General features: G+C 41.4%; 1 protein-coding gene across 2 annotated transcripts in view; it reads right to left on the bottom strand.

Annotated features, from left to right (window-relative positions):
• The window catches only part of gch1 (GTP cyclohydrolase 1), a 27,613-nt gene extending 9,825 nt beyond the window's left edge, over positions 1 to 17,788 (bottom strand). For both annotated transcript variants that reach the window (XM_088991940.1, XM_088991939.1), the window contains exons 1-2: positions 17,098 to 17,788; positions 2,207 to 2,316 (exon numbers count right to left, since the gene is read on the bottom strand). In XM_088991940.1, the coding sequence (XP_088848066.1) occupies positions 2,207 to 2,316; positions 17,098 to 17,458 (471 nt within the window). In that variant the 5' untranslated portion in view covers positions 17,459 to 17,788. The remainder of the gene's footprint in view (positions 1 to 2,206; positions 2,317 to 17,097) is intronic.
• Between the last annotated feature and the right edge of the window lie 229 nt (positions 17,789 to 18,017).

Genomic DNA, 18,017 nt, shown 5'->3' with positions numbered 1-18,017 from the left:
TGTGTGTGTGTGTGTGTGTGTGTGTGTGTGTGTGTGTGTGTGTGTGTGTGTGTACGTGCGTGCGTGCCTGTATATGTGTGCATTTATCAGTAAAGAATAGAAAGACAAAAGTGCTTGCCACTAGTGGCCTGCAAACACCAGCCCATTTGGTATCAACGCCATGCATGACTGAGTCATGCATGGCGTCACTCATATTACATGACCAGATGTGCACTGTGAGAATATTTCCTCCTTCAGTGATGAACATTTACATTTGTTGTTTATTATATTCATAAAAATAATTACAAACATTAATATGCATGATGATATGCTTGTCATTGTTGAAAAATCAGTAGAGCCTATCCTTTCGGTTTAGGGAGAGAGGTCTAAATTTGATGGTTGGTTTAGACGAGAAGCTAAAGGCAGCCGTGGCCGCTGTGAGCATTGGAAAACGAGAGTGTGAGTACAACCTACAGATGCACACACAACAAATTGCTGCAATGCGGAGATAACATTTAGCTTTGTGTTTTAGTTTTGTTTTTGTTTTTTAAGAGACAATCAAATTCACAAATAGTGGACATACAATTGTGGTCAAACGTTTGCATACACTTGTGAAGACAAAAATGTCATGGCTCTCTTGAGTTTCCTGTTATTTCTACAATTCTGATTTTCCCCTGATAGAGTGATTGGAACAGATACTTATTTGGCACAAAAACATTCATGAAGTTTGGTTCTTTTATGACTTTAGTATGGGTGAACAGAAAAAGTGATCAAAACTGCTGTGTCAAAAATATACATACAGCAACACAAATTAGCAATTTTGGTGACTTAGAAAGTTGTGTCAGCGAAATGAGCTTCATAGCACGGCCCCTTAACTTCTAAGTGATTATGAGTGACTATAGCTGGTGACTATAGCAAACGCCCACAAACGCTACAATGGGAAAGTCAAAGGAGCTCAGCATGGATCTAAAAAAAGCGAATCATTGACTTGAACAAGTCAGGGAAGTCACTTGGAGCCATTTCAAAGCCGTTGCAGGTCCCAAGAGCAACAGTGCAAACAGTTGTTTGTAAGTATAAAGTGCGTGGCACTGTTATGTCACTGCCATGATCGGGAAGAAAACGCAAGGTATCGCCTGCTGCTGAGAGAAAATTCATCAGGAGGGTGAAGATTCAACCGAGAATCACGAAAAAGTAGATCTGCCTCGAATTAGAAGCTGCTGGAACACAGGTGTCAGTGTCCACAGTCAAGCGTGTTTTGCATCCATGGACTGAAGGAAGAAGGAAGCCCTTGCTCCAAAAGCGGCACTTTAAGTCTCGACTGAAGTGTGCTGATGATCACAGGGACAAAGATGAGACCTTTTGGAGGAAAGTTCTGTGGTCAGACGAAAGAAAAATCGAGCTGTTTGGCCATAATGCCCAGCAATATGTTTGGAGGAGAAAAGGTGAGGCCTTTAACTCCAAGTACACCATGCCAAGCGTCAAGGACGTGGTGGTAGTATTATGCTGTGGGGCTCTTTTGCTGCCAAAGGAACTGGTGCTTTACAGAGAGTAAATGGGATCATGAAGAAAGAAGAAGGATCACCTTCAAATTCTTCAAGATAACCGAAAGTCATCAGCCCGAAGATTGGATCTTGGGCGCAGTTGTGTGTTCCAACAGGATCATGACCGCAAACACACATCAAAAGTGTTAATGGAATGGCTAAATCAGGCGAGAATTAAGGTTTTCAAATGGCCTTCCAAAAGTCCTGACTTAAATGTTGAAGAAACAAGTCCATGTCAGAAAGCCATCACATTTAACTGAACTGCACCAATTCTGTCAAGAAGAGTGTTCAGAGATTCAACCAGAAGCTTGCCAGAAGCTTGTGGATGGCTACCAAAAGCGCCCAATTGAAGTGAAAATGGCCAAGGGACATGTTACCAAATAGCGCTGCTGTATGTATATTTTTGACCCAGCAGATGTTATCACTTTTTTCTGTTCACCCATACTAAAATCATAAAAGAACCAAACTTCATGAATGTTTTTACTGACAAAAAAGTATCTGTTCCAATCACTCTACCAGAGAAAAATCACAGTTATAGAAATAACTGGAAACTCAAGAGAGCCATTACATTATGTACACATAACTCAATACTCAAAAATGTTGACTCGTTAATCAGAACTCTAGACGACCACTGTGAGAATTATGATTGGAAAAGGTGTGTACATGCACATGATGACATTGCTCACCCTGCCAATGATGGGCACCAGGTGATGTTCGCACATGGAGAACACGTCGATATCTTTGACGATCACCATCTCATCGTGATCCTCATCAAAAATGGCATCATTCACCACATCTGAACACAGAAAAAATACAGTAGCCATTACATTGTTTCCTTTTTAAGTTGACACTGTCAATGATTTCCGGGTATGTTAGACGAGTACCCTTGACGGTTATATTTGGTAACTGTCAAAGCTGATATTTTACAAATACAGGTCCATTGAACTTGGAATGTTGCATGATACATAAAAAACACAATACAATGATTTGCAAATGATGTTCAACCTCCATTTAATTGAGTGCACTGAAAAGACAACATATTTAATGTTGAAATTGATTAACTGTAACCATTTTAGAGATCTTGAACCCAAACAGTTAATATGTACCTTCACCGAACCCTTCATGAGTGAAAAATAAATACGTAGATACAATGCAATACAGTTTATATTAAAAAAAGAAAACAAACATGAAAAATGCATTTATAAAAAAAACAGAAAACAAGTAAATAAAATATCAAGAGATAAATACAGTAAAGTCTGGTATCGATATCGGTTATATTGATAATACTGTTTATTGCGATACTAATTTCATTTCTCGTGCAAATTTTTAGTCTTTTTATGTATAATTAGTTCTGTTTAGTACGATTCATTGTTACTATGATAATCCGGTTATTACGGGGCTTTTTTTCATCTCCCGCCGGCTATTTTGCTATGTTTATATCGATACAAAAGCCGTTTAAGGTGAATCGATATTTGCTTAGGGGTTTCTATACAGTATCACCATTATCAAAATCTGTATCGGTCGCACCGTTGGTCACGTGACTTGGTCACGTGACGAGCTCCCGTGTCTTGCGCAGTGTAGCAGATGCCATTTTCTACCAGCTTCCGTGTTTTGAACTGTCATACGCGAGCACAATAAAAAAGCCGTAGCAGAGCTTATATATAGTACTGTTGTTCAACACTAATTTAAACCATGGGGAAACATAAGAATTGTGACCTCGAAACGAAGTACAAGGCAATAGTGGCTGTCGAGGAGAATCCAACAAGGAGCAAATCCTCCATCGCGAAAGAGTTCGACGTGCCGCAGAATACTTCGTCAACGTAAGTAATGTAAACGTTGCAGTTTTTGTTTTCCATCCATGTATTTAATTGTGTTGTATTCAGATACCTTTATCAGTTGCAACAATCACTGTTTTTCATGTTTGTACATGCTGGCGTTAGTGGTTTCGTATGTATAGAACAACGTGATTTTGCATTGGTTGCATTTTTTAAAGGAAATAGTCATTAAAAAAGTGTTAAGAAGTTTTTATTTTATGCATGTTTATTTTTCACTTCACTACTGTACAAAAAGCATGCTAAATATGCAATCCATGAACCCAATGATAAAATTACATGCCATATCAAACCAGTGTCTAGGTTTTGTCCCCGGGAAGGATGTGAGGGCCTGTTTCTCCATCTCTTCCATGTACAGATGAGCCACTATGGGTGAAACTGGTGAGCCCATAGCACAACCATTTACGTATCCTCCCCACCCCCCTCTTAATGCAGTTTTCCGACTCCCAAGAATATCGCTATAACGAGACTTTTCTGTATACTTTCTTTTAATTGTATTTTATACAATTACGACAGTCATACAATGACTACTTAGCGAATTAGATTTCCCACAGCACTGATTGGCCAAGCAATGTCATGTGATCTTCTGCAGGCAGTGATGGCCAAGTGGGTGAGTCATAAATAGTGAAAAACCTCTCAGGTCCGATTGAACCGTGGTTAGGATCCACTGCTTCAAAATCATCAACTTAACATCACCTACAGTATTTTCATTCATTCATTCATTCATTCATTCATTCATTCATTCTTCTTCTTTTCCTTTCGGCTTTTTCCTTCAGGGGTCGCCACAGCGAATCAATGTCCTCCATCTATCCCGGTTTTGTGCATCCTCTTCTCTCACACCAGCTACCTTCATGTCCTCTCTGACCACATCCATAAACCTCCTCTTTGGTCTTCCTCTCGGTCTCCTGCCTGGCAGTTCAAGGCTCAGCATCTTTCTCCCGATATAGTCACTCTCTCTCCTCTGGACATGTCCAAACCATCTCAGTCTGGCATCTCTGACTTTCTCTCCAAAGCCTCTAATATGAGTTGTCCCTCTAATGTACTCATTCCTGATCCTATCCAAGCTGGTCACTCCCAAAGAAAACCTCAATATCTTCAGCTCTGCTACTTCCAGCTCTGCTTCCTGTATTTTCTTCAGTGGCACTGTCTCCAGTCCAAACATCATGGCTGGTCTCACCACTGTTTTATACACTTTTTCTTTCATCCTAGCTGAAACAGTTCTATCACACATCACACCTGACATTTTTCTCCAGCCGCTCCAGCCTGCCTGGACATGCTTCTTCACCTCTTTTCCACACTCTACATTGCTCTGGACAGTTGACCCCAAGTACTTAAAATCCTCCACCTTCTTTATCTCTTCTCCCTGTAGCATCACTCTTGCACTTGGATCCCTCTCATTCACACACATATATTCCGTCTTGCTGCGACTGATCTTCATTCCTGTCCTTTCCAGGGCATATCTCCACATCTCTCATTTCTCCGCCACCTGTTCCCCATTCTCGCTACAGATCACAATGTCATTCATTCATTCATTCATTCTCTGACTCGCTTCATCCTCACAAGGTTTGCAAGGGGTGCTGGAGCTTAATTAACCCAGCTGTCTTTGGGCAGTTGGCGGGGGACACCCTGAACCCTTTGCCAGCCAATCGTATGGCACACAGAAACAAGCAACCATTCTCGCTCATACTCACACCTTGGGACAATTTGGAGTGTTCAATCAGCCATGCATGTTTTTGGAATGTGGGAGGAAAACCACGCAGACCCCGGGGAGAACATGCAAACTCTACCAAGGAAGGCCGGAGCCGTGATCGCACGTGGGACCTCTGCACTGTGAGGTCGATGGGCTAAACACTTGACTACTGCACTGCCCACCTATAGGATTTTATGCCTGCAAATAAACGGAGACAGGTGGCAAAAACACTGATAAAGTTGAGGAATGCTCATTAAATGCCTGTTTGGAACATTAATGAACATAAACATGGACTGGCTAACTGAAAACAGGTGGGTGTCATGATCGGGTATTAAAGGAGCTTCTCTGAAATGCCTCTTTGTAAACAGCTGTCTGAGAAGAGGGCGGAACATTTTAAGGACAACGTACATTTCTGGTGTATAATTTCATGAAAATGGGAAGAAAATGTGGAGAAATCAATGCATGTAAGTGGCAAGGCAGAAAACCATTACTGTGACTTCATCAAAAATCTACATACTGTGTAAAGGATATCACCATATGGGCTCTGGAACACTTCAGAAAACCAGTCCAGTCGGTGCTACACCAATCATTGCAATTTAAAACTGTACTTTGCACAGGAAAAGCCATTCAACAACAACACAGAGTAATGATGCCGGCTTCTCTGGGCCCAAGTTCATCCAAGATGGACTAATGCAATGAGGAAAAGAGTTCTTTGGTATGAGCACATCACGCGGTTCACACTAACCACGGTTCAATCGGACCTGAGAGTTTTTTCACTATTTATGACTCACCCACTTGGCCATCACTGCCTGCAGAAGATCACATGACATTGCTTGGCCAATCAGTGCTGTTGGAAATCTAATTCGCTAAGTAGTCATTGTATGACTGTCGTAATTGTATAAAATACAATTAAAAGAAAGTATACAGAAAAGTCTCGTTATAGCGATATTCTTGGGAGTCGGAAAACTGCATTAAGAGGGGGGTGGGGAGGATACGTAAATGGGGGATCTTTGATATGGCGTGTAATTTTATCATTGGGTTCATGGATTGCATATTTAGCATGCTTTTTGTACAGTAGTGAAGTGAAAAATAAACATGCATAAAATAAAAACTTCTTAACACTTTTTTAATGACTACTTCCTTAACTACTTAAAAAATGCAACCAATGCAAAATCACGTTGTTTTATACATACGAAACCACTAACGCCAGCATGTACAAACATGAAAAACAGTGATTGTTGCAACTGATAAAGATATCTGAATACAACACAATTAAATACATGGATGGAAAACAAAAACTGCAACGTTTACATTACTTACGTTGACGAAGTATTCTGCGGCACGTCGAACTCTTTCGCGATGGAGGATTTGCTCCTTGTTGGATTCTCCTCGACAGCCACTATTGCCTTGTACTTCGTTTCGAGGTCACAATTCTTATGTTTCCCCGTGGTTTAAATTAGTGTTGAACAACAGTACTATATATAAGCTCTGCTACGGCTACTTTTCAAAATGTTTTGGAAAATTCTGTGATGGGATGGAGCTGTCAAGAAATGTATTTTTCATGGAGGCATCTTGTTATTTTGGCAAGACAACATTGGAGACTCATGAACAGCTGAAGCTGTGCATCACGCAAGAAAGTGAAAACAATTCTACCGACAAAGCATCAACAATGAGTCTCCCAAACATTCTTTGAATGACAAAGTGATCAACATGACCCTGTCCTGGCTTTGTTGACTATTGCACCCATACAAGTTCATAATTATAAAAAAAACTACATTATCAGTTAGAAAATTCATTATCTTGTGTTTGTTTGTCTTCTATTAAATATAGAATGATTACAATTTGCATAGAATTTATATTTGTTTCACACAATGCGCCAAATGTACTAGAATTTGGTTTCTAAGTCCATTGTGTCTTAAGATTTTAAAATAACATTGGTCAACAAACTATTTTAGATATGTTTTTGGAAGTGAGTCTGTTTTTTTCTGTAGCACATCTGGTTTGCGTGTTCATATTAATAATTATAATAATACCCAGTATTACTATTGATCCATCCATCTATTTTCAGTACCCCGGGGGGTGCTGGAGACTATCTCAGCTGTCTTCGGGCACCAGGCGGGGGACACCCTGAATTGGTAGCCAGCCAATCGCAGGGCACACAGAGACAAACAACCATCTGCACTCATACTCACACCTAGGGACGATTTGGAGTGTTCAAACAGCCTGCCTTGCATGTTTTTGGAATGAGGGAGGAAACCGAGGACCCAGAGAAGACCCACCCCGGGGAGAAAATGCAAACTCCACACACGTAGGCCAGACCGGGTCTTGAACTCACGACCTCGGCACTGTGAAGCCAGCGTGCTAACCACTCAACTATCGGGACACCCCAATATTATCATTATTGACATAAAGTAAAACAAATATTTTAATCAGCAACAAAAATATGTTTCGGCACCTGTCAAGCCTATTCTGATTAAAATTTGCTGTTGAAAATGCCTGATTTTAATCCAAAGAAGAGATGTTCCTCCCACCGTTGGCAATATTTTTATCATCAATTTTTTAGAGCATCTTATTTTAGTGCTGCTCGATGAGAAGGTTTCTTCAGCCGTCATCTGTACTTTTTGAAGGTGTCGGACGTTTCGCCTCCTATCCAAGAGGCTTCGCCAGCGAACTAAAGTCTGACTGGTCGTATCGGCCCTATTTATATATCCCTAATGTCCGGGCATGGCGGCGCCGGACACAGCTATGATAGGTCCCTACTCTCAGGTTGGGGGGAGCAGAGGACCACTCCCTGTGGCCCCACGGATTGTTCCTACATTCCTGATTAACGACTGGCCTATTTGCCCAACTCCCACCAGTAACACCTCATCAGCATTACGAGTGTTGCCTAACCTGTTTTGCCTAAGCAGGCTATTGTATGAACGATTCAAGTTGAACCTCACCCCACCTGACCGGTTTAATGAAGGATTTAGTTGTTTTATGAGAATCGCTTCTTTTACCCCCCTTTCCAACCTCTATGTTCTTTCGCTAAGATTTTAACCTCATTGTCGTCAAATGAGTGGTTGCTAGCTTTTCGGTGCAAATGTACTGCCGATTGAGGCCCACTAGTATTATCCCTGCGATGTTGATAAAGTCTTTTTTTGAGAATTTGTTGTCTCCCCAATGTACTGCTCTTTACAGTTTTCATCTTACAATGTATTGAATAAACTACATTACTTTGTTTTTCATTTGGAAGCCTATCTTTTGGATGCACTAATTTTTGCCTTAACGTGTTTATCGGTTTGAAATAAGTACGAATTTTGTGTTGCCAAAGGACTCGGTAATTTTTCAGAAACTCCTGCAATGTAGGGTACTGCTACTCCTCTCCTTTTTGTATCTTGAGAATTTTTGGTTTCATTCCCTATTCTTTCTTTCTGACATTTGTTGAATGACCACTGAGGGTACCCACAGTTAGTGAGTGCTCTCCTGATATGTTTTGACTCCTTTTCTCTACCTTCAATGCTAGTTGGTATTAGTTTAGCCCTATGCTGTTGGGTTCTGATAACTCCTAGTTTGTGTTGTAACGGGTGGTTAGAGTCAAAAAGTAAGTATTGGTCAGTGTGTGTAGCCTTTCTAAAGACTTCTGTTTTTAGCGCTCTGTCCTCTTTTATAATTACTTTACAATCCAAGAAGGCTAGTTGGTTCTCTTTAATGTCCTCACGAGTAAATTTAATGTTGATGTCTACAGAGTTGAGGTGATCTGTGAAGGATTGAATTTCTTGTTTTTTAATTATGACAAAAGTATCGTCCACATCTGAACCAGTGTCTAGGTTTTGTCCCCGGGAAGGATGTGAGGGCCTGTTTCTCCATCTCTTCCATGTACAGATGAGCCACTATGGGTGAAACTGGTGAGCCCATAGCACAACCATGAATTTGTTTATAAAATTTCTCGCGAAATTGAAAATATGTAGTATTAAGGCAGATTTTCAGATGTGTAAGTTTGGTTCTTTCATGCAGAGAAACGTCCGCCAGCAGTCTCTCGTCCTCACCACTGAGACTGCTGCTGGGGTTGACAGATGTAAAGAGAGAAGTCACATCGTAAGATGCCAAAGTTTCCTCAGGTTCCAATATGAGGTCTTTGATCCTCTCGAGAAACCCTGTGGTGTTCTCTACGTGATATTCTGTGTTACCAACCACTGCTAGCAAGCTAGCAACCACTCATTTGACGACAATGAGGTTAAAATCTTAGCGAAAGAACATAGATGGTTTGAAAGGGGGGTAAAAGAAGCGATTCTCATAAAACAACTAAATCCTTCATTAAACCGGTCTGGTGGGGTGAGGTTCAATTTGGATCGTTCCTACAATAGCCTGCTTAAGCAAAACAGGTTAGGCAACATTCGTAATGCTGATGAGGTGTTACCGGTGGGAGTGGGGCAAATAGGCCAGTCGTTAGTCAGGAATGTAGGAACAATCAGTGGGCTCTGCTCCCCCCAACCTGAGAGTAGGGACCTATCATAGCTGTGTCCGGCGCCGCCATGTCCGGACATTAGGGATATATAAATCCTTGGGTGTTTTGAAAGGCGCTTGAAATAAAATGTATTATTATATAAATAGGGCCGATACGACCAGTCAGACTTTAGTTCGCTGACGAAGCCTCTTGGATAGGAGGCGAAACGTCCGACACCTTCAAAAAGTACAGATGACGGCTGAAGAAACCTTCTCATCGATGGACCACTCCTGTACGACTGAGAGCTTACACAGACGTTTAGCGTTGCTCCTATGAACTTGTTTTATTACATTTTTCTTTTTTGTTAGTCACCAGCGTTCAATAAAGCGCTTCTATCGTTTTGTGACGACACAGACATCTCACAGCCATACCACGGCAGGTTTTAATTTCCTGACTGACAATCAGTTAGCAGCAGTGAAAGAACAACAAGGGAGAACGTCATCGACTTGTTGCTGCTGCTTATTGTAGAATGGTAAAGGAAACATGCAGCCAGGTAAAAAGACAAGGGGAAGGAAACACATTCAGGGCTTCTTGAGAAGCTCATTTGAACAATCTTCATCAACTGTCTGATTATGTTTCTGTCATGTTGCCAGGCAAGCCTTTCATCAGTACCGTGAATTCAAAAGAAGCAAACACGGTTGGTCATTAAATTTGCTGTGACGCACCACATTTAGATTGTTGGTAAGGCCGCAGCTTCACTGAAATCAGATTATTTATAACATGCTGAATAAGAGAAACGATGATCTGCTTTCTTGAAAAGTTATAATGTTAGCATAGCAGCTCCGATCACTGTTTCCTATTTACACTCAGACGGTAAAAGCAATTCTGTGGTTGCCACTGGCTGTAATCAACTGGTAATTATGTTTGGTGTGTTTTCTGGTCAAGTCCCGGCTCATGTAGCAGCTAATAACACCTAATTTCTCCCAAGTTTATCGAAGCTAAAACAAAGCCAGTGGTATAGATCATTTGGATTCCTGAGATTGTAGCTGTTTACCAAAATGCCAACAAGTTTACAAATGAGCTAAAAATATAAAGATTGCAAACGTGCTTTGGGGGTAATACAGACCTTTCCATTTTACGCATCTGTTGAACTTTGAGTGCTTGAGTTGATAGTGTGTGATAGTTTGGTTAAGTCAAGCTTAAGCAACTGGTGAGAACTGTCAGCTTTGATGAAAGCTTCACGGAATGGAGGGCGCACGTCAGGTAATGACAGTTTTACTCATCATCCCCTATGATGATTATCACATCTCGCTGAGAGCAAACAGTTCAAATACTTCTGTTTTATTCTTTGTCATACACAGTATGGTTTCTAAACAGAAAATCATGGTCTTTTCATTGCAGCCACAATATAATCTTCTCATTTAGGAAACATTGACTGTTTTCTAAAAACAGCCGGATGGGTGGATGTGAATTAGAAGCTGGCATGTCATCTCAATAAACAGATTTGAGTGGGTGGAGTAAATTAAAAAAAAATGTACAAGCGGTAGAGTAAATATACAAGTTGTTTGAGTAAATCGCTTGCTCCATTTTCTGATCAAAGTGGTGATCAAGTATATCTGTTTCTTTTTTTCAAACCTTCCAATCACTGATGAACCCCTAAAACTCTGATCCTGCAACTGATAGATGCCCTTTTCGCTGATAGATCAAAATATGCCCTACCTGTATCATGTATGCTTGTTTGTCGTGCTGTGAAATGATGAAAGGAAACATCATAAAGAAAACAATCCATTGCTGCTTTTGTTTGTACGCACAAAAAAATAACCAGAGATCAATTGCAAATGCTGCATTTCATATTTGCTAAGTTATTCACACCATCAAATCATATTCAGTATTTTACTTGGTTGCAGCAAGAACAGTTTCCAAACATCAAGGCGTTTCGCATAGTATTATGTGAACAATTTCACCCACTCCTCTTCGCAATACCAAACCAGCTTAGTCAGGTTCTTCTGTGATCTCTAATCTTCAGATCCCACCACAGATTGTTGTATTGGGTTGAGATCTGGCTTTTGACTTGACCTGTCGAAGAACCTTCACGTTCTTATTTCTGAGCCATTGTTGTTACTGCAGCTCTCGGTTTAGGATCATTATCCCCTTGAAAGATGAAACTGTACATCCCATGATTCAGGCAGACTTGAGGTTCTTCTCTACGATGTTAACGTATTCGGTACTATTCGTAGTAATTATACACAGACTAGCTCATGCCGAAGGAAATGAAACAGGCCCAGAAATGCTTCATGTAACAAAGAGGGTACAGAAAGTGCTTAAGAATGAATGACTCTCTGTGTCTTTGTGTTGTCATATTATTTGTTATTTAGGTTTTTTTGTTGTTGATCTTTTGACTTCAAGACGGCGCCGCGAGAGTGGCTGCCTTTCCAGCAGCTCATATATTTTGTTTTTCTACTTTCATTCCTTTCATCACTTTGCTGCTGTGAAATGTAAATGTCTCCACTGCGAGACTAATAAAGGCAAATCCAATCCAATACAACATGAGGTTCCCACATACACGTTTCAAAATAGGTATGGTATGAACCGGATCATCAGTTGTGTTACCTTAGCGGCAAACATATTTCCCAGGGTTCCCAGTACCATTTTCATTTCATCTGACCAGATCACGCCTTCCCGCATAGTTGGAGTGTCTTTCAAATATTTTACCACACACACATACCACATACAGGCCTTGAAAGGTCTTATTTGCAAAATGCTCATTGTTATGGTTCCAGAAGTGTCGGAACCTCAAAGCGTGGAATAAAATCCATCCATCCATCCATTTTCCATACCGCTTATTCCTCATTAGGGTGGCGGGGGGTGCTGGAGCCTATCTCAGCTGTCACGAGGCAGGGGAAACCCTGAATTGGTTGCCAGCCAATCGCAGGGCACACAAAGACTTACAACAGTAACTCCCACACTCACACCTACGGCCAATTTGGAGTGGTCAATCTGCATGCCATGAGTGTGGGAGGAAACCGGAGGACCCGGAGAAAACCTACACGGGTCCGGGGAGAACATGCAAACTCCACACAGGGAGGCCGGACCGGGACGCGAACCAGTGACCTCTGCACTGTGAAGCCAGTGTGCTGGCTTCACAGTTTTTGAAGTACAAAAACACAAGACAAAAAAGACAAAGTACAACAAATAACACAATAATAATAATAATAATAATAATAATAATAATAATAATAATACAGTGATACCTTGGCTTACGAACTTAATTAGTTCTCAGACAGAGTGTGTAAGGCGAAAAGTGTGTTTCCCCAAAATTAATTTCCCATAGGAAACCATAAAAATGAGAATAATCAATTCCCAGGTCCCCATAAAATCCAATTTTCTACTTTCTTATTTTCTAATCCTTAAAACTACACAAAATATACCTTATTTTATGTATCGTGGGATGCAACAGTACATTTTGGCACACAAACTGAACCTGTGATGACTGCAAAGCTTTGCTCATCGCTATGCTTCTCTATTACTTTCTTCCTGAGGTCTTCTGAAAGCTCCTTGGACTTCATAACCGTTGCCGGCTGACAAACGTGGGTTGACATTCAATGGCACAATGTCTAGGGCAGGGGTCGGTAACCTTTTTGACTAAGAGAGCCATAAAAGTAAAATATTTAGAAATGTTTTTCAGCGAGAGCCACACGCACGCGCGCGCGCACATACAAACGCTCGCGTGCGCACATACAAACGCTCGCGTGCGCACATACAAACGCTCGCGTGCGCGCACACACATACACATACATACAATGTATTATTTAAAATAACTTGTGATAGTATATCACGTGTTAAAATAACGTGATAGTACTCACCGTTAACATGGATGGTTTTCCGTTCCTCGTGTTTGGTGAAAATCCAGGAAAACGATCGGAATGAAATTCAATTTGCCGGTCCAGAGGCGAAGTTACTGCTAGCTAGCCTGCACACGGCTCATTAGCTTCCATACTTGCTATCTGCAATCCACTTCTCCAGAAGTATGTCGATGCTAACTTTAACATGGGGGTTGTTAAAATATCACTGACATTCAACTGTTTCATCGATGGTAATGTTTCATTGCAAATTAGAATCGCGAATCGTCGGATGCATTCAAGCTGGAGCGTACTCGTCTTTTTTTTTTACTGTCGGACTGATTTAAATGGGCATTTACCTGTTTCAACTGACGGCCAGTATCATCCAATCAAACGTGCGCTTTCCGCCAACCTAGGTCAGTGTCATCCAATCAAAATTGCGCTTTCCGCCAACTGCAGCCCCAACGGGAAATGAACGGCAAAAAAGCGAGAATATGTATTTAGTTTTATCGGCGAGCCATATGCAATCATCAAAAGAGCCATATATGGCTCGCGAGCCATAGGTTCCCGACCCCTGGTCTAGAGAGTAATCAAGCTTCCATGAGTCACAGGTGACTAACTGCAGGCGTGTGACATGGTGATGCAATAGCTGATGGTGTGCCATCACTTTTGTTATGTGCCATGAAAATCAGGTTTGAAGTCAATGAATAATAGTGTGCTTGTAATTTCAATCATCAAATTTCCATGATCGTCCAACCCTAAGAAGGAGTGATATTCCACCTCTATGAAGCCAACTTTCTTATCGACAAAATAGATGGCCTTCGGCCACCACCCAGTTCTCTTTGTACCCGACTTTCCTGGCTTTCCTATAGTGCTTGGGAAGGAGGGACCCACCATAGGTCGTCGGGCTAAGCCCATCGAGCCCACCTCGAGGTCTGGCTCCCTGTCCTGGCATACTGTAAAACGGTATCTACTAATTATGTTCATCATAATCCTTTGTCTGGTCCCTCATCTCGCAGCTACTCGCCATCGGTGACCCTGCCAGGGCCATAGAGCTGTAGAACAGCGGCCCCCAACCTTTTTTTCCCCACGGACCGGTTCAATGTCAGACAGCTGAAACTGACACAAACCGCTAACATGGAAAAAGGGAAATGTTATCCACTTATGGAAAACAAAAAAAGCATTGCCAGAGGATATGGCCCGCGCTTTATCAACAGCCAAGCATGAAAAGACAAAACCCAGACAAATTGGGGAATGGTGCTCTCCGTCATATTTTTAATTACCGAATAATTTCGTGAATGGCAGTGAATGAGTTAAAAAGACTCCCGGAATGACCATTCCGTGTCGGGTCATTGTTTTTTTCACCCTGTCAGGTTTGTTTCATCTTGTCATGTTTTACGCATGGTTTTGTTCACTACTTTGGACTCTTCTGTTCTGATGACTGTGTTGTTTGAGCGTTTGTTCCTGCTGACTTTATTTAATACAATTTGGCAAACACACCCTGCTCCTCCTGCCTGCATTTTCGGAGTCCAACACCACCACCTTGCAAATCGTGACACAAAGTACATTTATAATAAACAGTAACAATTTTGATCAACCAGGAGAAACAAACTCGTATTTTCCATTAAATCTATGCATTGCTTTTGGTAATGTGATGGTCAACAAGGGATTTCTGCCCATGCTGTTAAAAGCTGAACACATGACCACACGCACATACACACGCGCTCACACACACACACGCACACACACACACACACACACACACACACACACACACACACACACACACACACACACACACACACACACACACACACTCACAAACATGCACATGCATACACACACATAAACACAATGATCAAACAGTCCAGTCATTCCCACTGAACGCTTCATAAAGATCCTGCGATCCATTCCAAAGTGTGTGTGTTCTGTTTTTCAATAACTCAAGGGGGAGGCTTTCGAACCAACCAATCAGGAAAAAGCAGGCCTTTAAGAGCAACATACTCTATGCATACACTAAATATTATGTTCAGTTTTCATTCTCCACTGGTCATAGGTGAAGATGAACTTGGTGTGTGTCCTCTTGCGCTTGAAGCTGTTTCTCTGTGACTTTGCCATTATTTACTCAATGCAGATTCATTTTTTTAATTAAGCCTTATAGCACATAACATAAGCCCCAGTACAGCTAAATTAACCCCAGATGGGTTCTAAAAGAGGTGGATGAGGACGTCAGAAACCCGATTTAACTCTAATGTACCAAAAGGTGGCAAAGTGGAATCATCTTTTGCTGAAACCTCTTTGAATGTGTGACTGAGTAGCATCAGGTAGGTTTGAAACAAAAATGAACATCACACCAAACATCGTATTTTGCAACTTTAAAAAAATGCAGGCCCTGATGGCCAGATGCATAGAGTGTGTGTCAATCTGCTTGGCCGCACTTGACCTCAGTAAGCATGCCGTCACACATGGATGCACATTTCGGGGATGCCAGGTAATCCCCAATCTCAAAATTACCAAGCATTGGGCTCGAAAGCTATCGCCACTAAGTGATTATGCTGCAGAATGTATGTCAAGGGATCGCTTCGAAATTATAAAAAGGAACTTGTATGTAGCAGACAACACAAAACAAGGAAATTGAGGAAGCCCAAATTATGATTCCTTGCACAAAGGCCAATAATAAATCACCTGCGACAGAAGTTTCAAGAATTACCCAAATTATACCCTATGAAAGAAGATCTTCACTCAAGCAGTATCTACCAAATAAACTAAATAAATTTCAATAATAAGGTTCAAGTTGTTTGTGCTGGCAGGTTATGATGGCTACATGTATGACTTCATTCCATATAGAGGAAAGATAGATTCAGTCAGTGATTCCAAGGTTCCCGATCTGAAAGTAAGCTCAAATGTTGTACTCCTTTTGGCTCAAAACATCCAACCAGGAAAGAATCGTCGATTGTATTTTGATAATTGGTTTACATCTATCCCCTTACTCCAACATTTGGCAACAATAAAAATCCGGTGTTGTGGCAGTGAGGCTCAATCGATTGGTCAGCTGAATCGCAGGCTAAAAGACATTGAGGTTCTTTTCCCTCCGATGATATTCGGTTTGACAACATAGCTGATGTTCCATATGTTGCAAAGAACCGCAACAGGTGCACGCATGGCACATGCTCGGGGAAAACTAATATTTATTGCAAAAATGCAATGTAAATCTTTGTTTGAATCATCACAAGAACTGCTTTACATTATTCCATGTTATTAGCTAGTTTTCTGTATCTGTATAGGAACTATGTATTTATATGTAAATATTGTATACAAATATTTTATGTAAATTATGTATGTATTTTATTTAAATATTTTATGTATTTTTTTCTGTAAATAAAAAACTGTCATATGGATTAAAGTCTAGTCTTTGAAGTTGCAATTTACACATGTTCCAAAAAAGGCACCCACTCAATTGAGGTCTTTCATGACGATTGTACCTATTTAGGCACATTTTCAAATTTTCTTTATTATTGGAAAATAATAAAAATTAAGCTACTAGTATGTTATTATATACATCAATGACCATAAAAACTGAACAGAAAAAAATTCTAATAGAAAATAATTCAGGTAGTAAAGAGTTAATATGAGCATAACATGTAAATCCAATTAGTGACTTTTCAATTTAGTGTGAAAAGCAGCTAATAAAGAGTGGATCGGTCTTTTAGCTCGTTCCACCTGTTGACCGGATCACAGCAGTACAATCCTAAATGTCCCTCTGAGATGCTTTGTGTGATTTAAAACTCACCAATGATAGTCTCCTGGTAGCCCTTGGTGAAGAACTGCATGGCGGTGGCGGCTCTCCATGGAGTTTTGGCGAGCCCCTGGCGATGTGGGTCTTCACCAAGTCCGCGTAAAATGGTGGCGTAAGCTGCGGCCAAAGACGGCAGGCTCACTTCGTTATCCTCCACGCTCCTGGCGTGCTCATCCTTCCAGCTCTCCGACACGCAGGCTACCGATCGATGCGACCCGAACTCTGTGGCCGGACTCTGGAGAGCAGCGGGCGGCTTTTTGACGACTCCGTCACAGTGTCCGTTGGCCACCAAAGTGGTGTCTCTCGTGTCTTTTTCGTCGTTCGGGGTGAACTCAGTGTGCCTTGTGTGTTCCATCACTTTTGGGACTGTCTGCCCCTCCACCTTTCTCTCCTCTTACTCTCTCTCTCTCTCTCTCTCTCTCTCTCTCTCTCTCTCTCTCTCTCTCTCTCTCTCTCTCTCTCTCTCTCTCTCTCTCTCTCTCTCTCTCTCTCTCTCTCTCTCTCTCTGTCTATCTCTCGCCCTCTGTGTGTCTCTCTGTCTGTCTCCCGCTCTCTCCCTGGCTCTCTCTGTTTCTCTTTCTCGAGCTCTCTTTCTCGAGCTCTCTTTCTCGAGCTCTCTCTCTCTCGTTCTCTCTCGTTCGCTGTCTGCTGAAGCACTTGTTGAGTGAGAGCGCTCAGCACAACAAGCTTGTATTGTTTTATTGAATGATAGTCAGGAAACCTCGCCTTTTATACCTGCGGATTATCCCTTGATGAGTATTTATTGGCTGCCAGACTCCCAATGGGCGGGGCTATCTCATTTTATTCGCATATGCGTCAGAACAGCTGGAGGCAGCTTGTTTCGCAAGCGAATTGAGCAGAAGCAACTCAAATGGATTCAGTGCAAGAAATGTGAGTGTTTTCAACGTGTCTTG

Source organism: Hippocampus bargibanti, linkage group LG03, assembly GCF_051943395.1.
Source record: "Hippocampus bargibanti isolate YZ-2025 linkage group LG03, ASM5194339v1, whole genome shotgun sequence".
In the NCBI taxonomy this organism is placed as follows: domain Eukaryota; kingdom Metazoa; phylum Chordata; class Actinopteri; order Syngnathiformes; family Syngnathidae; genus Hippocampus; species Hippocampus bargibanti.
The sequence above is the reverse complement of the archived record's forward strand: the minus strand, read 5'-3'. Positions and strand labels throughout refer to the sequence as shown.